Source organism: Poecilia formosa, unplaced genomic scaffold (genome assembly GCF_000485575.1).
Source record: "Poecilia formosa unplaced genomic scaffold, Poecilia_formosa-5.1.2 Scaffold30, whole genome shotgun sequence".
Classification (NCBI taxonomy): domain Eukaryota; kingdom Metazoa; phylum Chordata; class Actinopteri; order Cyprinodontiformes; family Poeciliidae; genus Poecilia; species Poecilia formosa.
In genome coordinates, this window is record NW_006799969.1 from 2,357,550 (window position 1) to 2,369,143 (window position 11,594).

Consider the following 11,594-nt stretch of genomic DNA (forward strand, 5'->3'; position numbering starts at 1 on the left):
CTGTCTGTCTGTCTGTCTGTCTGTCTGTCTGTCTGTCTGTCTGTCTGTCTGTCTCTTAGGAGACAAATTTCTTGATACTTTTTCATAACAAAATTAATCAAAGTCGAATGTCTTTGTGTTGAGTTGAGACTTTAAAGAACTTTTTAACTGACTCTTTTGACATGTTATAACTATTTAAGAAGCCTCTTCGGGAAAGGATATTTTTCAGCATATTTAATGACTTCATCATTTGAAAGATTGAGCCATTCATAGTATTTAGCCAGATAAGTATGAAGCTCCATGGCAATTCTCATACCGTTCTTTACATTTCTACTGCAAACCCCACAGACGCTGATATCTGAAGCACTTGTGGACTTCAGAAAAAGCCTTTCCCTATGCTTCACCAGTAGAGGGCAGCAGAGAGTCTCTCTATTATTAGAGAGACACAGGCTCTCTTAAATTTAGCGAGATATCTGTCCCTAAAATAGCATAAAGCAATAACAATATCCACACAATACATTTCTTCATCAGTCACAAAGCATTTTGAGCTTCTATGGTGTTGAATTTTGAGTCTGCTGCACACCAGAATGGCAATTGGTATGGTTGCCACTGATAACTTTTCAGAAGAGAGTAGCATGCAGAACGCAGTCTTGACTTTTGAGATTTCTAGAAGGTTGGAAACACGATCCTTGAATAGTTTCATACTGTCAGAAGCTGAAAAACATACGAGGAAACAGAGCAACTTGTTGTTTACTCAGCAATCAGTCGCTGTTACTGAGACTGTTGCTCACTTTAGAAGTCTGAATGAATTTCAAACATACCTTGAAAATAGCTAACTTTGAGTCCTCATTTTCTTGTGCATCACAATTCACGATGAAGAGTTGTTGCTGGGCAACTTGGTAATGCTCATGAATAGTATATGCAGCCATTAGAAAAAAATATAATTTTTGAGTTTGAATAGCACTGATCAAGCTAAAAATGTATATCTCAATGTCACTATCTCAGAATCAGCCAAGTCTATCAATTCAAATCATTATACCTCCCCACAGATATTTGAAACTCTTGTGAAATAGCAATGGAAACCATGCCAAGAAAATTCAAACATAGTTTTAGTAATGGGTAGAACATACAACTTATCCTTTTCTTAGCATATGAAGTTTTACAATTTGATACAATATTAAACTGATGTATACTTTGTGAGGCAGAGATGTTACCTTTCTTTTTTTTTTCTTTATTTCAGATGCTTTTGCTTCACATGGAAGATCCAAACATGCTTATGATGGATGGACGCCTGTAATATCCAGAAGACCATGGAAGGAGAAAATCAATTTAACTTCACCAGAAATAACACTACAAAAGATGTCCAGCTGGTCACTCACAGTCTTTGGGAGGTGATCACCATCGCGACTGTGTCTGCCATTGTCAGCCTCATCACCATTGTGGGCAATGTTCTTGTAATGGTCTCCTTTAAAGTCAATAGTCAACTGAAGACAGTGAACAATTACTACCTACTGAGTCTGGCAGCAGCAGACCTCATCATCGGGGTTTTTTCCATGAATTTGTACACCTCTTACATCCTGATGGGCTACTGGGCTTTAGGGGACCTGGCCTGTGATCTGTGGTTAGCATTGGACTACGTAGCCAGTAATGCCTCTGTCATGAACTTGCTTGTGATCAGTTTTGACAGATATTTCTCCATCACTCGGCCTCTCACTTACAGGGCCAAACGGACTCCTAGACGAGCTGGAATTATGATAGGTTTAGCTTGGTTGGTGTCTCTGATTTTGTGGGCCCCACCTATTCTTTGTTGGCAATATTTTGTTGGGAAAAGAACGGTTCCTGAAAGGCAATGCCAAATTCAGTTTTTCTCTGAGCCTGTTATAACATTCGGGACAGCAATTGCGGCCTTTTATATTCCTGTGTCGGTTATGACAATCCTCTACTGTCGGATCTATAAGGAGACAGAGAAGAGGACAAAAGATCTGGCGGAACTTCAGGGGGTTAACTATCAATTGGACTCTGGAGAGACACAGCCTCAGAAGACCATCATAAGATCCTGTTTTAGTTGCAAACTAAGATCAACTTCACATGATCAGAACCAAGCCTCTTGGTCATCTTCCAGCAGGAGCCATGCCAAATCCACTGGATCCACTAGTGACGAGTGGTCCAAAGCCGGTCAGTTGACCACCTTCAATAGCTACGCCTCCTCTGAGGATGAGGACAGGCCAATGTCTCCGGTGGGGCGCAAGCCCTCAGTCAGGAATCAGGCTTGCGAAGCAAACAGAATCATTGTGGGCAGTGAGAGTGAGCAGCTCAGCAGTTTTGATGACGACAGCTTCTTCCAGGGGCGTCCCAAAAGCAGCTCTCAGAAGAGTAGCAAATGTGTGTCCTATAAGTTTAAACCTGTGCCTAAAGATGCTCACCAGAGCAAAAACGGAAACACCAAGTTGGTGTCCTCAACGTTTTCCTCGGCTGAATCTATGAGCGTTCCCTCGACCTCTTCAGTGTCCAAGCCTACAGATACATCGCTGAAAAGCCAGATCACCAAGAGAAAAAGGATGGTGCTGATCAAAGAGAGGAAGGCAGCTCAGACTCTCAGTGCTATCTTACTGGCATTCATCCTTACATGGACCCCTTACAACATCATGGTGTTGATTTCCACCTTCTGCTCAGACTGTATCCCACTCTCCCTCTGGCACCTGGGCTATTGGCTGTGCTATGTCAACAGCACCGTTAACCCCATGTGCTATGCCCTGTGCAACAAGAACTTTCAAAAGACATTCCGCATGCTGCTGCTCTGCCAGTGGAAAAAGAAAAGGATTGAGGAGAAACTGTACTGGTATGGACAGAACCCTGCAGTTAACTCCAAGCTCACATGAATGACTTTTTTTTGTAAGTTCTGGGATCTTACCAACTATCTTGGCTTTGTAAACTTGGACTCTACATGTTAGTGTTAATCAATTCATCTGGTGTCATAAAGAGTAACTGCTGCTAAAATCCTTCAAAAAGAATGACTATATCCAGTGTGTTACAAACATCAAACTTTTTCACATTTTGTCATTTAACTGCAAACTTCATTGTTTTCCATTGGGATGTTTTGTATGAAGGTGACACAAAGCAATTTGCAATGGTAAGGCAGAAAGACAATGTTTTAACAAATAATAATAATAATAATAATAATAATAATAATAATAATAATAATAATAATAATAATAATCTAAATTATAGCATGCATTTGTTTTCCATCATTTGCTGCTATAATAGTCTTTTGGAGGAAGTTTCAACAATAATGCAGATCAAGAGATGGAAATTTATGCACACTCAAATGAACACAAAAGTTAAAGAGAGTACCAATGAACATTAGTGTTCAATTCTTGCCAAAATGCCTCTTGTGGATTTAGATCTGTAGTTTGACTTAGAAATTCTAACCCATAAATATGCTTTGATCTAAACAATTCAACTGTAACTCTGGTTGCATGTTTCGGGTCATCGTTTTCCCAGAAGATTAACCTCTGCTCCAAGCAAGTTTTTTTTTTGTTTTGTTTGTTTTTTTGTTGTTTTTGCAGTCTCTGATAGGTTTACTAATGGGATTGACTTATATTTAGCTCCATTCGACTTCCAAAAAACATAACTAATCCCCATAGTATAGTCCCCATAGTATATCCCCATAGTCCCCATAGTATATCCCCATAGTGCTGCTATGGCCACATTTCTCCATGGGAATGATGTGTTCAGGGTGATGTGCAGCAGACCGTTCTCCACAACAGTCTGCTGCAACCTACATGGCTGATGGAAAACTGGAAATGTTCTTACGGCTTTCTGTTAGCAACATTTCTTCACCAGTACTATCATACAAACCTCCTAGGTTTTCTCAGAACATCTCTGTTAATATTGAGATTAAATTACACTAATTTACTAATAAAGTGATATTTGATAGCAGTTGAACGCACTGGATATTTTATAAGACTAAAACAGTAAAACACAGTGATTATAGATGTATGTATACCTGAATAAAGGTATACGTATATATAACCATTTAAGAACCAGGTATCAAACCTTATCCAATCCAAGACACAATTATCAATTATGTGCACTTCTTGTCATATAAAATCCCACAAAAAAACTTTTTTTTTTTTTTTTTGTGGTTGTCATGTGACAAATTGTGAAAAAGTTTGAGAAGCTTAAATACTTCAGAGAAACTGTAAATGTGACATTGTAAATAAGTTTAAAATTAAAACCACATATCCCATCAGATTCATAATCAAGGCATGCTGTGCATTTTGTTACATATTAGCCGCTAGACGCAATTTGGCAACCTAAAATCCGATAACTTTTTAACAATATTGTTTTGCTAGCTAGATTTAATTTTGAAGGGCTAATGTTTTACATGTTCTATTGTTTGAACAGTTAACATTTGTACTTGATGATCATTACAAGCCTTTACATGCTTGTCTCTGTGCTTTGTCAGACAATTAAGTATAAATTCGGCTCCACTTGTCATACTGAGGATACTTTTTAAGACAAACTTGTAGATCAATGTAAATGACTTGCTTTTATTGTAAATGTTTACAGTAGGAGGGAGGTTGGGGAATACCATCTTTTATTGCTGTCATCCTCAGGATTAGGTTTTTCACTGGGATCTAAGAACAACTTTTTATTCAAAATGCTGCTAAATCATATATTTCCTGTGTTTCTGGCCAACCTGTAACATACTGCGGGGATTTTTTTTTCACTGAGTTTATTTTCTTAAAGTATAAGCTATTATCTTACACAATTAATTTTCTACATTTTTGGGAATTACTCATATCCTTTGCTCTGACAATACATATGGATGTGAACTGGAGAAAAATGTAAAGCCTACACTGTACAGACGTTTGTCCTTTTTATTATTTTTTTTTTACTGTGCTTCAAGTTTGTGAAAAATATTCTGGTTCCTTACAGTATTTTGTTGTTGTTAAAGGTATTTCTTAATAAAATGTGAGAAAATAAATATTCATGTGAGTGCCTATTATCGACAAAGGCACATTTGTCACCATCTGTGTTGTTACTTATAGACTCAAATTTGATGCAAATTCTGAGAATGTCTTTAGAGCTCATCGTTCTTGCAGTATCCACTGTGAATCACTTTAACTGTTTCTGAAGGTCTCACCATCATCCATGCGTACTTGCACAGTTTCTCCTTGTTGCAGTCCTTTTGCCAGTAAATGACATTCCTGCGATTCAAATTTGCACCAGCACAAGCATCATACCACCAGCCCCCTCCTGGCACACCTTGAAACTCCAGCTTGGCACAGTTTTGGAAATAGTTATCATTATCTCTGTCTTTAGTTGTAAACTTCTGGTTGTCGTGAAGGTAATTTTCTGTGTCTAGGGTCAGAGCATCCACAGCTGAGCCCTGGAATAACCCCAGCCTCAACCTGTAGCCTGTTGATTCATCCTCGACTTGAAAGGGATCATACTCTCCCGTCTTGGTGACAGCATCTCTGTCTACGAGCTTCACTCCCAGTTTATAGCGGGCAGGGCCTCGAGTGAGCTCATAGAGGTACTTGTTCCCAAGCCAGTGATCTCCTGTGACATCTCCAAAACCCTTCTTGTACTCATCCCAAGTGCGATCAAAATCCAAACTGCTGTTGACAGTGATATGCTGAACCACGGTCCAGCCTCCGTCCTGCATGGCACAATAGGCCACAACTGGGGAGTCATGTGGTTTGATCAGGTAGACCCCATCTCTGGCTGTTCCTGAAGAGGCCATGAGCATTTCATAGCAGTCTCTGGGCAACACTGTGGAGAAATAAGCATACAAGTAAGTGAGAAAATAGCAACTGAGTCAATAGCCCTAAAAGCTTTTTTACATTTCTCTACTTGACACCTCAAATTTCAACGTATTTAATAGGATTTTAAGTGATAAACCAGCCCAAAGTTGTGCACTTGCAAAAATATAAGGAGAAATTGGGTTTCAAAAGTAAATACTTTTGTTATATAACTTAAGCAAGTTTTATTTATATCTATAAAACTGGATTGTATTTCTGTTATATATTAACATGTTTATCTTTTAGATTTAATTTATTTCTGTTTTACTTTTTATGATTTAAGTTGAATATTTTTAGCTCTAGTCTTCATATTACATTTCTTGTGTTTCCTCCCAACACAGTTGCATTTCCTCAGTTTCTCGTCTTCCAAAGTTATTCTTTTTTGACAATTCATTCATTTTATAATAACCTAACTTTGAAATTTATAGCATGTAAATATGCTACTTTGTAAGAGTTTGACAAATTAGTCATTTTATTTAAGATAAACAGGCAAAACCAAAAAAGCCATCAGTTTGCTCAAAAGCAACTGTCTGTCTGGTAAGTTATCTGATCTAAGATATACAATTTACCTTAAAAGAACACTTATCACCAATAAGTCACTAAATAATTTCATTTGTAACCTGGAATTTGACCATCCACCACAACAATAACACAGATAATCTGTGATAAAGCTGATTCATCTATGGGAAACAGTCCTACTTGTGTGGTTGTTCTGCCAAATCTTCAACTTTATACCAAGAATTTGTAAAATTATCCAGATCTTTAGCTTCTTAAGACAAATAACAATAAGAGAAGTCAAAATGATAGTGAAAACCTAAACAAATAAATACCTTTCATCCCGCGGTTCAAGACCTTGTGGTGTTCATCTATGGGAAGAAGATTGAGATTCTCAGCTTGGAGGTTTTCCATGTCAGCTCTAGCTGCACAGAGGAGCAGCATTGTAGCCACTGAGAGCAGCCAGCATCTCCACTTCATCCTTCACTCTTTGATAAATAGACTAGGCTTGTTGTCTTATCCAGTTAGAAGATTTAGAAATCTCTTTCAGGATTCTCAAATGAAACTCTACTTGAACTGTCTAAAAATAAGAACGCTTCCTTATAGTTAAGGAATGCAGCGAAGAAATGTTAATCCCAAATCTTCTTCCATCTGAGTGCAAACATGATTGCCGAGTTCAGATTGGGAGTCTGGTAAATATCGTTCTCCCCTGCCCACTTGTTCCTGGACTTTGGTCTCTGGTTCACATCACAAAACAGACACCACCCCTGCACTTATCTATGTGTGATAAACCCACATATCATTGCATAAATTCAATCACTTCAACATTGCACATGGGGCTGAAGTCCAGATGAGGTTTATAACACTATTGGGGAAGAATCTCAAAGTTTTTCTAATCACTCTAACTGAATCACATTTCAACAAATATATAATTTGGCACAAACATGGTCAACAAAAAGTCCATGTTAGAAAACTTTTAATGAGCCAAGCAAAAGAGAGAGTGTTTCAAAACTCATCTAATTTCTGAGAGCCGTCTTATAACGGTCTGTCCGACTCTCAATGCCATTAGCTGAACTTTTATAAGTGCTGCATGTTCAGAATGACTCTGTGGTACACCTGGCCAAGTAATGGCATTGAAGAATGTTTTACAGAAAAGATAGGTAGTTTAAAATGTTATTTGAATTTCTAGGAACTGGAGTTTATTTTCCAACCTATGATTCAAGCTATATCACCATTTGTCTTAGTTACAGTTTATTTCTGCACCCCTTTGCACTGGAATTACATGGTTGCTGAAGAAACATACATAGAATTAACTGGGCATTAAGCATTACATCAATTAAGATGGATAAAACTCATTCATTCCTCCCAACAATTGTTGAAACGAGTTGAGTTCCATATTTGATCATTTTACAGCACAGTGCTTGCATAAGTAAGAATCATTTCTCCAGTCTCTCAATAAGAAAATATATTTTAGATTTGTGTTTTAAGAAACACCAAAAATAAATGATGTCTAAGTAAAACAGGACAAAACATAAATGTAAAATTCAAAGTCATTTTTATTCTTTTCACCATGGCACTTAAACAGAAACAATACAATCAACATTTGGCTACTTTTAAAATGATTGTGTACCTTAGTGTACCTTCGCTGTTGCTCTGAAATCTTAGTGATACAGTACAGAAAATCTGCAATGCAACTGAAAAGATTTTAATTTAAGAGAATAAAAGCTATTAGGTTTCTTCTAATTACGTCATTAAGTTATTTTGATCCTCCTTGGTGTCAGCGAAGTTGAAAGAGGTAAGACTCAACAACCTGAGGAAGGAAAATGATGGAAATATAATTGCTGAACAACACATATTTCTGAAAAGAGATCTAATAAAAATATATGTATCCTTACTTTGGCCATGTCTTCTGCCTGACCTGTAACCGATTTTAAAAGAGGTTCCTGTTGCCATAATTCCCAAAGTTGCTGGTTAAAAACCTGAAAATTTCTATGACGGAAAAGAAGAGAGAAAGTTTTTAAGTGGTCTATTGACCTGTAACCACTAATTTCACACATATAAATAGTGTGAAATTATTGTTGAAATAAATATAAATTATAACTTTGAATGTATAAAGTCAAATCGCCTAAAAATGATAAAATTATATGTCCATATTATTCTCATGAACAGGAAATATTTCCACAAATATTTCTACTCTGGTACATTCTGCAGCATTTTGTTAAAAGGAATCTAACTGTGTTGGAAAATTTTGTCCATTCTGAAATCAACCCATTCCTAATCTCAGGTATTTATTGAGTGAACCTCTACAATGCACCTCTGCCTTTCCTTCTAAAACGGAGATAAACACTAAGGCATTCAATCACATGATCATAGCTTATCCCAGTAAATGATCCAGTCATTTTTTCCTCTAGTAATTGAAGTTCATTATGATATTTTTTTATTTAGCTGTTGTTTCTTTTACATAATCTTTTGTGTTTTGAATTTCAGGGTCATTATTTGAATATGGCAAAGATCATCAAAACAATATTTACTCATCCAGCAGAGGTTGAGTTGATCCATTGTAACCACTTGTTTGTAGTTCTTCCCACCAGTTCTTTAAAACTGAACATATCCATTTAAAACCAACAATCAGATACCTACAAGAAAACAAATCAATACCACACAAGTCCTGTTAATTATGTTTCCTGCTGTAATACAGTTTTTTAAAATATGTATTTTAGTCTTTCGTTATTATAAAACTAAGCAACATAATCACTCACTCTTCATAGGGAGTACTGAGGACTTTTCTAACCAAAGGAAAGAGGTCAACACAACAGCCAATGTTAATCCTGGGCGAGTCCTCATCAATGCTGTGGAAGAACAAGAACATATTCTGAATTTAATGTTCTTGTCAGCGTTTTGAAGATTTCTGTATAAAGCAAAGCTTACCACTTGCAAATAATTGGCAGAAAATCAACAATCACACCAGTGTCCTGGATTCTGTAGAAAGAAAATGATGTAAGCGTACACTGAAATTTCGCAGGACTGAAAACAAAACTTCAGTACATACTTTAGAAAATATGTCAACAGTTCCCCAACATTTCTCCTCCACAATGTTAAAGCCACCTTAAGTCTCAGATTTCTTCCAAACAAAACATCAGACATTGTGCTGTGATCCCTTCTGAGCTGAGAAAACAAACTATAGTTCAGACAGTGCCACACAAAACCAAGCATGGTACAAGAATGTGTGGTCAGAGACAGATACCTCAGTGAGTGTACAGTAGTCAGACTGTTCAGAACCAGTTCCACTGGTTTTGTAATTGCTATTGACATTTGTTGAGACGTCTGATAGCTCATTAAAGTATGTTTCTCGTTGTGTGGCTTGTGGGCATTTCATATCGTTTTCCTTGTTTGCTGAATCAAAACCTCTCCCGGGTCCGAGCTGCTTTCTTCGAGCTACAGTCAGGTGATGGGTCTTCCTTTTACACGACACCACCCGCTTCACTCTGCCTGCACTGTTGCCAGACCTGCTTACTGGATGCCTGTAAAGGGAAAATAGTGAGAGAACCTGGACAAGAAGTACAATCCAACAATCCTAAGGAAGCACAAAATATGAAGAGCACACCTCTTTCTGTTGAAATCCTCATGTTTATCATAATCTGCCTGTGATAAGAAATATGTGAGAATATTAGGGGTTCTGATTAAGTACCCAAAAAGTCTACGCAATCACAAATAGGTTCATGCATCATTTGATTCAGCTGACCTCTTCGGAGTTTCTCCTGTGAGCATAGCTTACTGTGTACTGTGCTTCATCATAGTGGAGGACATGGTTAGGATTGCGGTCTCTCCTGTCTTTACTGCTGTAGTCCATCAAATCTGTAAAGAGAAAAACAAAATTATATGACAGAGGTATGTTTTTTTTTGTCTAAACCAGACCTGTGTCCATAAGGATAAATGAGTTTCTAGTACTGGATTTCTACTAATTTTTAAAAAGTAATATAATCAGATCTGTGGAAAAAAAAAAAAAAAATCTTATAATAAATGCTTTAAGTGGTAAAAAAATATATATATATCAGTGATTCTTGAGAATAGGGACAAAATGGGTTTTAATTTTCCCATATTTTATTTTTTTATTATTTCTCAACCTTATGTAAGCAAATATGACAAAAAATGTTTAGAAAATGTAAAGATGCTAAGGTAAAGGCTCCCAGTTGCAATTTTTTTTTAAAATACATTTTTAATAGACCTGACCCAGAACTTTGTCATCAATATCTGACAAAAATAAATCTAAAATAATTTTTAAAATACCCCATTAGTGATATTTTTACTCAATTTACAGACAAATGCTTCTCAAGAAACAAAATAAATTATTTAAAAAGAAAAACAACAAAAAGGCCATCTGAGGAGTTGACAGTGCATGACGGAGTTGACACAGAACTGAAGGTGGTGACAAACTAGTGAATAAAATGAAAAACTTGATACATGTGAAGTAATTAAATTTATGTAAAATACATTAAAGTGAATTAATTGCACAATTAAGTGAGTTTTGACAACAATTTCACTGAAAGAATCATAAAAACTCTGATGGAGTTGACATATGACGGAGTTGACGAAATGCCAAACTACCTCAATTTATAGGATGTTATTCTGAAGGAGGCCATATTGTAGCTCGTCAGGTCCATGAAATCTTTACATTATACCAAAATTAAGCTTTTATTTCACAAAATGTCATCAAACTTTTGAAAATTGTCAGTTATGGAGTTGACACATCATGGTTGTGACAAGCAACTTAGGAATAAAACAGAAGAAAAAACTAAAGAATAACTTAAGCTAACCGGAGCTAACTAGCCCTCTTAGCAAAGGAAGAGAAAAGACGACGTCATGGGGTCCTCAGAAGTTCTGGTGCCCCCCAATAATGCCTGATTTTTTTTTACATTCTTTTCATATCTGACGGTGTTGACGAAAACTAGAGACAAATTTCAACGGAGTTGGAAAATATCTAAAAATTATTTTAAATTCAATTTATCGATACTTTTATAATTATTTATATAACTACTTATACTTAATTGTAATAATATATATTTTTAGTATTTCTTTAATTGTTTTAAACTATTATTATGTGTTGAGTTCTGCTCCTGGACAAGGGCTTTTACAGGCATCATCCACCGACTACAATGTTTAAAATAAAAAAATATTCAGCAAACACAAGAAAAATATACATTGCTGTGCTCACATGACCCAGGTTTAGTCAGATATTTGAAAAAAAAATATTTTCAAATTTGGTGCTTTATCCATAGGACTTGTTTTGTCCCTATTCTCAAGAATCACCAT

At 36.4% G+C, this 11,594-nt stretch overlaps 3 protein-coding genes across 3 annotated transcripts in view; 1 reads left to right on the forward strand and 2 right to left on the reverse strand.

Annotated features, from left to right (window-relative positions):
- Positions 1–2,998, forward strand: part of chrm5a (cholinergic receptor, muscarinic 5a) — a 10,897-nt gene extending 7,899 nt beyond the window's left edge. The window contains exon 2 of the mRNA XM_007549235.2: positions 1,220–2,998. Coding sequence (XP_007549297.1) covers positions 1,263–2,858 — 1,596 coding nt within the window. The 5' untranslated portion in view covers positions 1,220–1,262 and the 3' untranslated portion in view covers positions 2,859–2,998. The remainder of the gene's footprint in view (positions 1–1,219) is intronic.
- Positions 2,999–3,673: 675 nt separating this feature from the next.
- LOC103136127 (fibrinogen-like protein 1-like protein) lies at positions 3,674–7,286 on the reverse strand. The gene is made up of 2 exons (XM_007549236.2): positions 6,620–7,286; positions 3,674–5,760 (listed from the first exon to the last, which is right to left on the reverse strand). Exons 1-2 carry the CDS (start codon positions 6,762–6,764, stop codon positions 5,066–5,068), a joined length of 840 nt encoding a protein of 279 aa, XP_007549298.1. The 5' UTR covers positions 6,765–7,286; the 3' UTR covers positions 3,674–5,065.
- A 542-nt stretch (positions 7,287–7,828) lies between these two features.
- The window catches only part of LOC103136128 (KATNB1-like protein 1), a 34,475-nt gene continuing 30,709 nt past the window's right edge, over positions 7,829–11,594 (reverse strand). Inside the window, exons 2-10 of the mRNA XM_007549237.2 lie at positions 10,027–10,139; positions 9,889–9,926; positions 9,529–9,805; positions 9,334–9,449; positions 9,213–9,263; positions 9,044–9,133; positions 8,816–8,920; positions 8,180–8,273; positions 7,829–8,094 (exon numbers count right to left, since the gene is read on the reverse strand). Of these exons, the coding sequence (XP_007549299.1) occupies positions 8,062–8,094; positions 8,180–8,273; positions 8,816–8,920; positions 9,044–9,133; positions 9,213–9,263; positions 9,334–9,449; positions 9,529–9,805; positions 9,889–9,926; positions 10,027–10,134 (912 nt within the window). The 5' untranslated portion in view covers positions 10,135–10,139 and the 3' untranslated portion in view covers positions 7,829–8,061. The remainder of the gene's footprint in view (positions 8,095–8,179; positions 8,274–8,815; positions 8,921–9,043; positions 9,134–9,212; positions 9,264–9,333; positions 9,450–9,528; positions 9,806–9,888; positions 9,927–10,026; positions 10,140–11,594) is intronic.

What these genes read in the sequence shown, in the direction of transcription:
- LOC103136127 (XM_007549236.2), bottom strand. Translation starts at nt 6,764, where the DNA reads ATGAAGTGGAGATGCTGGCTGCTCTCAGTGGCTACAATGCTGCTCCTC. An exon ending in CTTGAACCGCGGGATGAAAG is followed by an intron (nt 5,761 to 6,619) that starts GTATTTATTTGT and finishes ATTTCTCCACAG; the next exon opens with TGTTGCCCAGAGACTGCTAT.